Genomic DNA, 13,352 nt, shown 5'->3' with positions numbered 1-13,352 from the left:
TTCTTTGCAGTGCCGATTGGTAGGTTATTAGTCAGCTTTAAATTAAAAAGGTTTCTCCTATCCCACTGTACAGCTGTAAGAAAGATAGATATATTCCATGGACACAAATAAACACTGCAGTGATTTTGTCCAAGTAATTCTGGGAACCGTTTGAAAATGTTCATATTTTTGGATTGTTGTGCAATGACGCCATAGTGACACAGAAATTATACAAACCTCCTTTAATTTATTTAAGTGGTCCCTTGGCAGTCGAGACCTAAAACACTGACATTATTTCAGAAGATCTACTGTTTGCAAATGCAGAATGCATGGTTTAATTCAGTGTCATATTTAGGCTACCTTTAAAGCCTGACATACTGTATGAAATGATGGACAGAAATATCTAGATATTTTTATTTTAGTTTTTATAGACCCGAATGGGGAAAAAAATGTGGTTACTGTATGGGTATGTATTTAAATAAATTGGATCTTGCAATGATAATAAGAAACTTTTTTAACAGTATACTATAGATTGTTTACATATAATGCATATCCTTCTATTTAAAATGCTTTGAATGTTTTATATTTTGTTACAGACAAACGTTGTCATCCTGCAACTGTTTTGCAGCAAATGAAATATCCCAAACCCTATTTTTAACTGTCCAAAATGGGATAAAATGTTGTTTTTAATCTTTAAAGTTAAAGCAAGTTAAAAAAAATCCATGTTATATATGCATTAAAAAAACATTTAGGAAATAGAGTTTTATGTAAATTCGGACCACGAGTCTACATATTTGAACATCATTTTTTCTCTAAAAGTACATCATATCAAAAGATGATACTTAGATTTTTATTCTAATTAGGTTGCAATAAGCCTAAAAAAAAAAAAATTCATTTAAAAAAAAAAAACACCTTGGGCCTTAAGAGGATGTGTCATTAATCACTTTTCTTTTATAATAATAAATTCTGACTTTTATAGTTAAGAGTTTGTAGTGTTGAATTTTTAGGGGCAAAACAATCCTAAAAACTAAACTCTAAAACAAAAGACTGATGTTTTTTTTTTACTTTTATATAGAGTTGGGCGATGTGGCCTAAAAAATCCCTAATTCTTTTTTTTTTTATTATTCCAAAAAAATTATTTACAATTAAAAATACTTGCAGTTGAAGGTTATTAACCTACATAACCGTATACTTATAATAAAGTATAGCATATATAAATGCTAAAGACAAAAAGCTAAAGCTAAATGAACAAGATTTATTTATAATTCCATACAAGACATTTATAATAATAATAGTAATAATAAGATTAATAATAATAGTATAAATTAAATTATTTTATACAACAACAGTGAAATTAAACTCATAATGATTCTTAAAAAGAGGACCTTTGCCAAAATTATTAATTTAATCTATTTTTTTTTTCAATTAACTCATTTTTATTTATCTTATATCAGTTCATATAAATTACTCAGGCTAGGCTAGTTAGGCTAGTTGGCTGAAGCGACCCGACGCAATAAAATGCATCTGGTAGATTAGTCTAGTGCACTGAGCAGGTTTTGTCAGTGTTGATATTTACAGCAATGAATGACTTTGCGGCAGGGTTACATAATTTTTCCGGAAACCGCAACGTTGGATTCCAACATTAGACTGATAACAGTTCTTTTCATCTTTTCTCAACTTGCTGTCATGTTGTTTGTGTGTTCCTCTGGCACACTCATGTTTATTGATAACATCAGCCGTACTCTTATATTATTTTATACATTTTAATATGCTTCCAGTTGGATACTCAAGTCAACAAAGTTGTTGGGAACACTTTACATAAGGTTGTATTAGTTAATGTTAATGTGTATACAAACATGAACGTACAATGTACAATACAACTGTGTATCTCACTTCAATACTTGACCAATACCCTTGACTAATATACTGTTTTTTTTTTTTTGGTAGAATGCTGTTTCTAGGAGTGCCATGCAATATCGGGGAAATGCACAACACGATGCCCAGGAGTTTCTTCTCTGGTTACTGGACCGCGTCCATGAAGACCTCAACCATCTGGTACACCCCAACATCAGAGGATCTGTTAAGGTATGGCTCATACCATAACTTAAAATCCTATTTCTTGCTAGTCATAGTTAGGGCCAGACGGAATCTGCGGACGTTTTTTGCCATTTCTGCTGAGAATTTTGGTAAAAGGGAGTATCATAACTAAAATCTTAATAGATGGAATAAAAAAAATTCTATATTTTTAACTTTTATTTAATGTTTAAAATGCAAATCCAATTAGATTCACTTTATTTGGTGAATAAAGCAAGTTTGTCATAATATATCTAGTAAAAGACAGAAAATAATACCTTACAAACTGCATTGTACATAAATCAGATGAACATTTTCATATTAGTCAATAATATTACTGAAAAAAAAAACTGAATAAATATAGATTTACACACATTTACTCAAGTAAATAAACAGAATTAATGATGGGCTAAAAATCTGCAGAAAATCTGTGGAATTGTGCGCGTAGATTCCAGGTGGGCCTAGTCATACTTTTACATCATAAAGGGTTGTAATAGATAGTTCATGACAAAATCACAATTTACTTGCCCTCAAGTGGTTCCAAACCTGTTGGAGCTTTCTTCAAAATAAGATATTTGAACTCTTCCCCAACATTGATGAAATATATTGTCAATTAAGAGACGACACTTCGCTACAATTGATAAGTTTTTACAGCAATTCATATTTTAGATAAATTCCAGTAATGAAAACCCTAGTACATGTCCTTAATGAGTTACAGAACTGTTCTCTGCTTTTTTTTCATAAATGTTGCATTTTTAATGAAGCTTGTATCTTCATTTATATGTTGATAAAATGTGAATACATGAACATAAGATAAAAAGCTTTTGTTTTTTTTTTAAAGCAGAAGTTTTTTATGTATATAATATGCTATTATTTATGATGTTAAAATATGGTCATATATTCCTCTGGCAGAAAATTATAGGGTCATCAAATTTAGGTGAAATCATTATAAAGGATGGAGTTGGCTGGCAACGTTTTCTTTAACACTGGAAAGATTTCAAGAATGTGGGTAACCAAACAGTTGACTGTAGCCGTTGACTTCCAAAGCTGGAAGAATGGCCACTGCAAACTGTTTATGTTCCGTTTTTCAACGGAAGAAAAAATTGTAAATGGTTATTTTAACAACCAACCAACATTAATTTAACAAGCAATATTTCCATATCATTGCATCCCATATTTATTAGCTTTATTAAATGTATCTATTTTTGTTTCATCAGGCCAATAATAATGACATTAAAGGGAGAGATCACCTAAAACTAAAATACTGTCATCATATACTTCTTCACTTGTTCCAAACTTTTAGTAAATGTATCTATTTTAGTTTAATCAGGCCAGTAATAATGACATTAAATAGATCACAGAAAACTAAAAATATTGTAATCATATACTCTTTCTTTTGTCCCCAACCTTTATGAGCATCTTTCTTCTTATAAAGAGAGAAAAACATATCGATATTTTGAAGTAAGCTGAAAACCAGGTACTATTGACTTCCATAGTATTTGTTTTTCCTATTATGGGTGTCAGGTTTGAAACCAGTTAAGGGTGATTAAATGCTGAGGGAATTTTCATTTTGGGGTGAAAATAAGCATTTATTAGCTGACACCAATATGTCCGCTGATCTTTTTTGAGTGATCTATCACTTTAAGGTCATCTGAATTAGGAGACGTTAACCACTCTAGCTGTTTACAAAGGCTGCACAGAAGGGGTTTTGTATTGGCAGCCCCATAAAAGTTTGAGATTTCAATCGTTTAAATGGCAGAACAGGAGACGAGCCAAACGTGGCTGGATTTATAGAGCTATTCTGCCCTGGAATGGCAGCTCAGAGGTTCACATCAGACATCAGTCTGACAAAGATCAGGGCGAAGGAGTTTAGGGGACTTAAATTCTGCCCTTTGTCAAGTCCATTGGACGGTAAGTCACATCCTATCAGCTGTTTGGAAGGAGGGCTCATTTGGTTTCTTTTTACAGCCTGTGGTGTCCTGGTCAGGGTCGGCCACTTGCATCCTCGCATGAGGTCATTCAGCTTGTCCGATTGATTTAGATGAACGTTGTGGTTTCCTGGAGTTTGTGCCAAGAAGCTGACAGTTTCCTGGCTGACTGACTGATTCGCTCACTGGCTGACTGCACTGCTCTGGAGAGACAGATGCTCAGCTCAAATCCCAAACTTATAGAAGAGTCTCTGAAATTATTCATTATTTACACCATCTTGCCAATATATACAGGGTTTGTTTATTGAGGCTTTACCTTATGGTGCAGCATAAACAAATGCATCTTGACTTTGGCCTGTGAGAGTGATCTGGATAATGGAAATAATGCTGAATTTCAAAGGAATGTATCCACGTGTCTAGATTACAAGTTCTGTTTAGTCAACACCATTAGACTTGATTTCAGCCTTAATTATTTATTACGATAATATTAATTTCCTTTTGAAACATCACAGGCGGAACAAATATTTGTAACATAATAACTGTCTCCTGCCATTTCAAATAGGATTAATGGATCCTAGTTTACTAAAACTTTATTTCTTACAGCGCATTTCCACTGGCATGTTGAAAGCACATCATAGTTTCCATAGGGTATCCACAAGGTCTTAAGTCTTAATTTTTTTTTTTTTTTTTTTTTTTAGTCCTAAAAAGTCTTTTCATGTATAGCTACCCTATCTGGCCATTAACAGTTACAATCACCAACAATTAAACTTTTAACTTTTTATTTAAGAATGGCATTCACTTACTTTCTTTACAGTAACATTTTCTTAAAAATTATTTACTGCTGAAGTTACTGACCTGACCTATATTTTTTATTATTAAATTAATATTATTATTATTATTATTGACAGAAGTAATTGACAGCTACAGTTGAAGTCAGAATTGTGAGCCCTCCTTTGATTTTTTTTTTTTATTTTTCTTTTTTAAATATTTCACAAATTATGTTTAACAGGGCAAGGAAATTTTCACAGTGTGTCTGATTATATATTTTTTCCTTCTGGAGAAAGTCTTTTATTTCAGCTAGAATAAAAGTGGTTATTAATTTTTAAACACCATTTTAAGGACAAAATTATTAGCCCCTGTAAGCTAAAATTTTTTTCAATTATCTACAGAACAAGCCATCATTATACAATGACTTGCCTAATTACCCTAACCTGTTTAGTTAACCTAATTAACCTAGTTAAGCCTTTAAATGTCACTTCAAGCTGTATAGAAGAATATTGAAAATTATCTAGTCAAATATTATTTACTGGCATCATGACAAAAAGATCCAATAAATCAGTTATTAGAAATGAGTTATTAAAACTAATATGTTTAGAATTGTGTTAAAAAAAGAAACTTCTCTGCGTTATACAGAAATTGGGGAAAAAAATAAACAGGGGGTCAATAATTCAGGAGGGCTAATAATTCTGACTTCAACTGTATGTTTTGTTCTATTCTTGTTAAGGGTTATGGAATTTGTAAATGGATATATTTGAAAACTAATAAAAAAACAAACAAAATTATTATTATTGTATTATTAAATGGATACAGTTTTAGTAATTGTTTGAAGGGGCAAGTGAAAATCTTTTCTAACTGCGATGTTTGAAAAGAATCCTTAGCATTAAACCGTGTATAAGTCTAAAATTTCATTCACAATGGGCTTAATGTCCTAAAGTCTTAAATTTAACTTGGTGAAACCTGCAGAAACCCTATTTTAGTTCATTCATATAAAAGTCAGGATTAAACGTCCATACAGTGCATTATGGGATTGAAAGTGTCATGACAAAAGCATTGTAAATTGTATGGCAATTGTAAACGCATCAAACGGATATGGGTCACAATTCAAAGAACATGTAAACGGACAGGCAAAAAAGTCAGAAATAGGCAACAAATCGGAATTGGGCATCAAGACCTAACAGTGTAAACGGGGCCTTTGTCTCTATGGAGCGCTTCAGCTGACAGTCACGCACCAATACATTAACTGACTGGTTTGAGAATTGCATAGGAGGGCGACGGCACCTATAATGAAAAGGAAGGGAGTCCCGCTGTTTTTTTATTTATTTATTTTTTTGTATTTTATATTCATTTCAAAGTGTTTAATGGCCAAATAAAACTAAATCTAGATAAAAAAAAAAAAAAGCCAGGGGTCTCCTAGTGGTTCGGCGGTATGGGTTGCGCATAGGGAGGATTAGCTCTTTAGTGACTTAGTGTTTATTGCCACCCTTTGTAAAAAGATAAAAAAATATGTAGGAGAAATACTGGAAAATATTATGTGATGATAGCGGGATAGAATTGTAAGAATTTCAGGAAAAAGAGAGGGTTGACAGGTATGCAAGGGAAGGATGCAAGAACTTTGTGTAGGCTATTTAATATTAAGGGAAAATCCCCAGATAGGCGAATATCTGCAGCACCGTCTCCGTTTCCACATGTGTCCGTTTTTCCCCCATTCACACTGACACAAAGCAGCAGCATTTTAAAATAAAAATGGCCTCTTCAGCATTTTTAAAATGCTCTGTTTTAAGGGCTCGAAGACTCTGGGGTAATGTGACCAAAAGGTGTGACCGTAGCAAAACTTGTGTGTTTTAAAACAAAAACGTATTCGTGTAAACGGTGCCTTAGAAAACATTGTGCAATGCTGAGTGTGCTTCACACAGATGAGTGGTAGCTACTAATTCAGCACTACGCCTATAACTAAGGTATATGACTTGAACCCTGGAGTGGACACACTCACTCCTCTCCATATGCACCAGACACTTTCCTATCAACACTCTATGTTTCTGAGAAATTTGTGCAGATATTTTTTTAAACAACCTTAAGACTTGTCATAACATCCATATATTGCTGATCTCTAGTGATTTGAAGTGCTTGTTATCCTCCCTTGTAAATTGCCGTATCTGCTATATAAATAAATGTATCACTACATTTTTCTCGCTCTCATGTTTGCCGTCATAGCCACCCACAGAGGAAGACGATGCAGCTTTAGAGGGACCTTCCCCTCCTCTGTCAGCCGGCTCATTTGTCCAGGAGCTGTTTCAAGCTCAGTACAGGTATGGCCATTGATTTCTGCCTGGTGACTGCATGTAAATGTTTATCTTAGTTGAAATCTCTCACTGTGGTCTTTGTTGGTTCCAGATCCTCGCTAACCTGTCCACACTGTCAGAAACAGAGCAACACTTTTGATCCTTTTCTGTGTATCTCCCTCCCGATTCCATTACCTCACACACGGTAAGAACCACCAGCTTTGGAAAGGCTTTCTCTGAACTTTGAATCTAATACTCTCAAATAAGCTTGTACAATTTTCATACTCTACAAAAAATAAGCTTTTATTATAATATACGTTTTTTTGTCAACATGTTGTAAGTTACTAAACATTGTAGTAGCTAAAAGTACTAAATCCACAGGCCAATAAAAACTTTTATTAATACTTTATGCAGTCATGTAAATAAAAATATCTAATTTATTTTCTTTATTACAGATGAGCTTCTAATACCAGAACGTTGAAAGTGCTTATATTCACTGTTTATCAAAAATAACATGCAATACAAAGATTATTTAAACATCCCTGCATGTTGCTTACAATTAAATTTAATTAAATTAACAGCACATTAAAGGGTTGGTTTACCCAAAAATTAAAATGACTTTAAATACGCACACACTCTTGTCAATCCAAACCCCTGAGATCTTCTTTTGTAATATATGAACTTAAATTAAGATATTTTGGATGAAATTCGAGCGCTTCTTCATCCTCCATAGACAGAAAGGTTCCAAATAAAACACACACTCAAAACAGTTCATATGTCTTCAGGGGTTAAATCTAAATATTATGAATCTATTAGAGTATTTCATTGAACAGTTTCTTCTCCTCAGTATTAGTATGAAATGTATTCAGAAGAGCGCTGTGTGCTAATCTATATCCCGGATGCCCACATGTGGCTATCTCTGTTTGAAACAAAGCCCAGATGCATCTGAGGTTTATGGCAGCAGCGTGACGCATACATCGTTCTTGGGAATGCCATCTATATACTGACACTGAGGAGAAGAAACTGTTAAATAATTCTGGGTGAACTAACCTATTAATGGCTATCCATGATATAAAACTTTATTCAATAAAACAAACCATTTCAAGGACACTGCATTGGTGTTTAAGAAGGATTAGTCCAGCCGTAGTTCATTTCAGAAATCTTATTTGTAGTCAAATACATTTTATTAGCATATTTTAGCTGATTTTATTAATGTAGCTGATTTAATAATTTAACTCCTAGTTTACAGATAATGTTTAAGCCTAAAAATGTGATTAGACTAAAATGCAAGTCTAAACTGTTTCAACTGAGAAAAACTTGCACTAACTGACCTTAAAATATATGTATGTTTTATTTGTTGTTGTTGTTGTTTCCACTAGGGATGTAGCTATTCACCTGACTCACGATTCGATACGATTTACGATTTAGTCATTATTATTTTTTTTTTTTACAAAATTATTAGAAACTAATTTAAGTTGCATGTTTTTTGCTCAATAATTTATTTTCTGCCATAACTAAATTGTTATTAAAATAATAATAATAATAATAATAATTAAAACTAAAAACACCCCTTAATATAAACAAATGTGTGACTGCTGGTATTTGACATTTTTAAAAAAAAATATCAGAATATCTATTTTTTTTTCCTGGTATAAGCTTTAATTTTGTAATTGAGCTTCAGCTCAATATTCTGTATCATAGCTTCTAACTGCTAATGCTGTGACTGAAAAGAAATCTACTAGTATTAGCAAATAACTCTGAAGTTGAACTTTGCTTGCTACTAGATTGAGTGTCACTGGCAATACTTTAAGTCGATTTTTTTTAGCGAGACAGTCCTCATATAGCTGCCTGTGCTGCTTTTATAGGTGCTGGTTGTTGTATTTCGTCATGCTGTGGCAGCAATTTTGCGACAGCTCTTACAAATTACCTGGTTTTGTTTGGTGTCTGTGACTTTAAAACCAAGATATATCCATATTGTAGACATGCTGTTTTTCTTTGATATTAATTTATCTAATAATTCTTCTGAAGCGGCAAATGCCATCATCCCACTTGTTCATTTCCTGTTTGTTCGTTTTTTATTGTGGATGTTCCACATAGTTCGGTTGTGCAATTTTGATTGGGCAGAGCAAAAATGTGCTCATTCAATTGGCTAGTAAGACTGTCACACACAGACAGCAGTCATGCATTTGCTCTGAGCAGGGGAAGTTAAATAATAAACATTTTATATTACAGCCTCAGCTAATACGATTCAATTTGATTTCAATTAATCGCACAGCCCTACCGCACACCCCTCGCCGTGACTGACACCAAAAATTTAACTACACATCACGATGACGTGTAGTGCAAGCTCTGTGATTGGTTGGCTTGATAGCGCTGATGAGTGTAGGGGTGGCAAAGAGCCATGGAAGAGGAGCAAGCCTGTTATGCTATGTTTACACCAGACGTGGAAAGCGAGGATTAATAGCACTATTCGTGCGTAAATTGACGAGTGAACATTTGAGTTTACTTGCTTTATTCGTTCGTCAAAATCTGCTTTATTTGCCTGTCAAATCCGATTTATTCGCGCGCCAAATTCACTTCACAACAGACGCCGATTCTCGTCATGGGCAGGGCTTCTGTCTGCACGTTGACTAGCTTCATTGCTAAAAGGCTAACATGGATTTTATTGTGAAATAACTGTGTTTATGTGCTTTATGAAGGCTGAAAAATAGCGTCGATTCGTTTGAAGCAGTGTCTGAGTCCACTAGATCCTTTCAGGGGTGCACCCAGCTCTGTGAGCTCATAAGCTCCTCCAGAAAATTAACCTGGATAATGGAAGCATTCAGCGGTGCTTCTGACTGAGCCAAACCCAGTTTGATGAACTGTTGTTGGTGTGTGCAGACAACAACCAAGCTAGCTCCTGATTGGTTAAGCTGGCGCGAATGTGCGCTGAAGTTTAGATTTTTCGAACTCGAGCGGTACACGCGATTTGCACGTTAAGTGCTTTAACCGTGCAAAACACTCAATTTGCGGGTATTGCGCCGTTCGTGTCATTCGCACCACATCATTCACACCGCCAAATGTCTATTCACGTCTTTGCATTGACTTAACATGTAAATCACTCGCACTTGATGCTTCTTCCGCGTCTGGTGGGAATGCAGCATTAGAGTGAGGGTTTACAAGTGCTGATTGCTGTGAAGCTGCTTCAGTTGGAAACTTGTGTTTTGTGTTTACTTTGATTACAGTGGTTGCACATCCACCGCTTCCTGCCTCTGAATCAGCCAGTTTTAGGCACTTGTACATTAAGGAAGCATTCAGAAAAAACAAAACACCTGCAAACAAACATAAAATCTCGCTGCCAGCTTGCATTTCATAGATGTTATAGCAAACAACACAAACAGCACGCAAAAGTATAAATGCATGACAATGCATGGCTTACGCCCTGGGTCACGCCAATCAGTCGACGCAGAAGTATAAATCAGCCTTTAACTTCATAGCTTTTCATTGTAAATATATTATTATACAATACAGATATTTTTCTGTTTTCTATGGAAATTGACAGCTTGCCACAGACATATCACGAATACTCGTTAATACAGTTTAAATTCCACTGACTTAAAACGCTCCTTCATAAAATATAACACTTTTGAAGAAGCCGTTTCTCCTTGATCAATGTACTAAATATATACCTCTCCCTTCAAATGATCATACCGCTCTGCTTCTCTCTTGTGATGCTATTTTAGGAGGTCATTGTAGTGGTTGATCAAGGCGAGCTCTACTCTTAATCCAGAGGCATTTTTAAGCTGCTGAATTTATTAGTGCACATTAATGATTAAAGAAGCCGCGCTATTAGAAGATGGACAGTGATTTACAGCACACCTGCCCCCTCGTAGTACAGCAAAGATGATGAAAGTGTGAATAATAGTCCCTAAGAGAGCTGCATAGCTGGATAGACTTCACTTCCACAGCATTATTGAGTGAAACCCTGGTGGTAACCTTATATCATTCCTAATCCGAGACGTTCTACATCGTAAAGAAGAATAGTCTGGTGTTTTGACCCGTCCGCCCTCGCTGGCGTTCTGCACTGTCGGCACTCTAAAAAAAAAAAAACATTAGTGCAGGGAAAGAGTAGATTTGGAGCTTATGTTCTGCCAGCATGAAAAATGACCAATCCGACAGAGAGGAAATTTGCTTTGTGAGTTCAGCGATGTGCGGCATAAGCGATGGATGCCTCTGGTCTTCACAGTCGGTGGGAGCTGATTTTATTTGAACTCTTCTTTAATTCTGTTTGTCCATGCTTTGCAATTGCCGCTATCTCTGTGTATTATTTCATAGGACCATTTATTCCCCGCTGTTCCTTGTTTTGCCACTTCACATGGGCAGGTATTGATGAAGGGTTGTTGATTTAGTCAGTTAGAGTTGGCCTGCTGGGGCCACGGCTCTCTGCTTTCCCTCTTTACAGACGGGTTTGCTTCCTAATGCATTTGGAGAGGTGATCAAGCATCATTAAAGCGATGCTAAATGCTCTCAGTCCTTTCAGGCTGCTGAATGCAATAAAAGGACCTTAAGTTGCGGTGCGTTATGGTGCAACTGCTTGGATTCTATATTAATGGGTTTTCTTCTTCTTGGGGATGTTTATTTTATCTACATCCTCACTTAAATTAAATTAGAAGATGCAATTGTGCATGATTATAGTAGCATTAATATTTTAAGATAAAGTTTAACATTAGTATGCAAATTCTGTTTACATACACTTTCCCTTAGTGTTCTTTAAAAAAAACTTAAGTTAAGGATTTTTTTAATAAAACGTAAGAGATTTCTGTTTGCTATTTAACCACTACATTTCATGATCAAAGTTACAGCACACATCCTGCATGAGCAGTTTCTGTAACGCTTTATTTGAAGGGTGTGTTCACAAGACACCTTTATATTCATGAATATGACCCATTTCATGAATCTCAAGATTTTATTCTTGCTTACTATAACTGTTAAGTGTCATTCACTCGGTTATGTCATTTTAAATGCAAAGATGACCTTTGTTTGAGATGTCCTTTTTTTATGACCACTTCACAAACAAATACATCATAACTGTCATGTTCAGGTAGAGAGGAGATGAGGACTCCATTGTAGTAACTCAAAATGGGTTCATTAATAATACAAATGAAACAAAAAGGCAACAAAAACAACCCGAGGGGGACAATATAAAACAACAACAACAACAACAAATAAACAAACAAATTTGACTGGGCAGGCTGGCGGTCCTGTCTTGTCTTTTATGTCATGCTTGGCTCAAGTTCTTTGTCGTGCTCGGCTCATTCTGTCTTGGTCTGTGTCTCTTGTTGTTGTGAGCTGCTTGCTTGCTCTTGTGATTGTGTGCGATTTCATTCTCAGCGACTTAGTCTAGTTGGTTTCGGTTGGCGTGTAGACGAAACATGCACATTTTGCAAGGTAAATGTTTTTATTTATTGTGCTCTCCTTTCTTGCATTCTGTTTGTGTTGGTGTTGTTAAAGCACGTGGCCTGGTGTTTACATTGTGGCCGCATGCTTTAGTGTCATGAAAGCAGCTAATAAAACACGACAGGACAAGGTGATAATTGATGATGGACTGGCACAGAACAGCAGACAAGAAGAGACTATAAATAGAAATAATTAACAAACAAACAAATGAACATAATAAATTAGCAATGGGTTAACAAGGAGGGTGGGACTAGACAATAGATGAGGAGAGCACATGACACAAATACACAACACAAGCCATGTGATCATGTAAAACACGACTTGAACATAGCCAATGAGAGAACTCATTAACCGCGTGTTCACATGAAACATGACACTAAAGCATGCGGCCACAATGTAAACAGCATGCCACGTGCTTTAACAACACCATCACAAACAGAATGCAAGACATGAGAGCACAATAAATAAAAACACGGTGCACAATGTGCATGTTTCGTCTCCACGCCAACCAAAACCAACTAGACTGAAACGCTGAGAATGACATCGTACGCTGCAGACACGAACACGCAGCTTACAACAACAAGAGACACCGACCAAGACAGAATGAGCTGAGCACGACATACAAGACAAGACAGGACTAGTGTCTGGACTCTGCCACCAAAACAAGTTAACAAGAAGTAGAAGAATTGCTTACAATTGCCTCTTTGTTTTTGTCATGAAAATTTCATGTCACAATTGTAGGCTGAAGTAGAGCAACTGATCCTTGTAGCAAAGTTTTTGGAATCCTCTTTCGGTAGGAAATAGTAAGATGGTGGAGGTTGATCAAACAATTCCAGTGGCTTCACTGCTTCTCACCAGTTCAGAATGCAAAGAGCAG

The 13,352-nt window shown here is 35.4% G+C and overlaps 1 protein-coding gene and 1 long non-coding RNA gene across 3 annotated transcripts in view; one reads left to right on the top strand and one right to left on the bottom strand.

The window, feature by feature from the left end:
• Window positions 1-13,352, bottom strand: part of LOC141381271 (uncharacterized) — an 86,575-nt gene that overhangs the window by 29,119 nt on the left and 44,104 nt on the right. The window lies entirely within an intron of this gene.
• usp31 (ubiquitin specific peptidase 31) overlaps window positions 1-13,352 on the top strand; it is a 54,174-nt gene that overhangs the window by 19,343 nt on the left and 21,479 nt on the right. For both annotated transcript variants that reach the window (XM_087245062.1, XM_087245061.1), the window contains exons 2-4: window positions 1,927-2,064; window positions 6,972-7,066; window positions 7,152-7,244. In XM_087245062.1, coding sequence (XP_087101188.1) covers window positions 1,927-2,064; window positions 6,972-7,066; window positions 7,152-7,244 — 326 coding nt within the window. The remainder of the gene's footprint in view (window positions 1-1,926; window positions 2,065-6,971; window positions 7,067-7,151; window positions 7,245-13,352) is intronic.

Source organism: Danio rerio, chromosome 3, assembly GCF_052040795.2.
Source record: "Danio rerio strain M-AB ecotype USA chromosome 3, GRCz13ab, whole genome shotgun sequence".
In the NCBI taxonomy this organism is placed as follows: Eukaryota; Metazoa; Chordata; class Actinopteri; order Cypriniformes; family Danionidae; genus Danio; species Danio rerio.
Note: the sequence above shows the minus strand (reverse complement) of the source record. Positions and strands in the feature narration are given on the sequence as shown.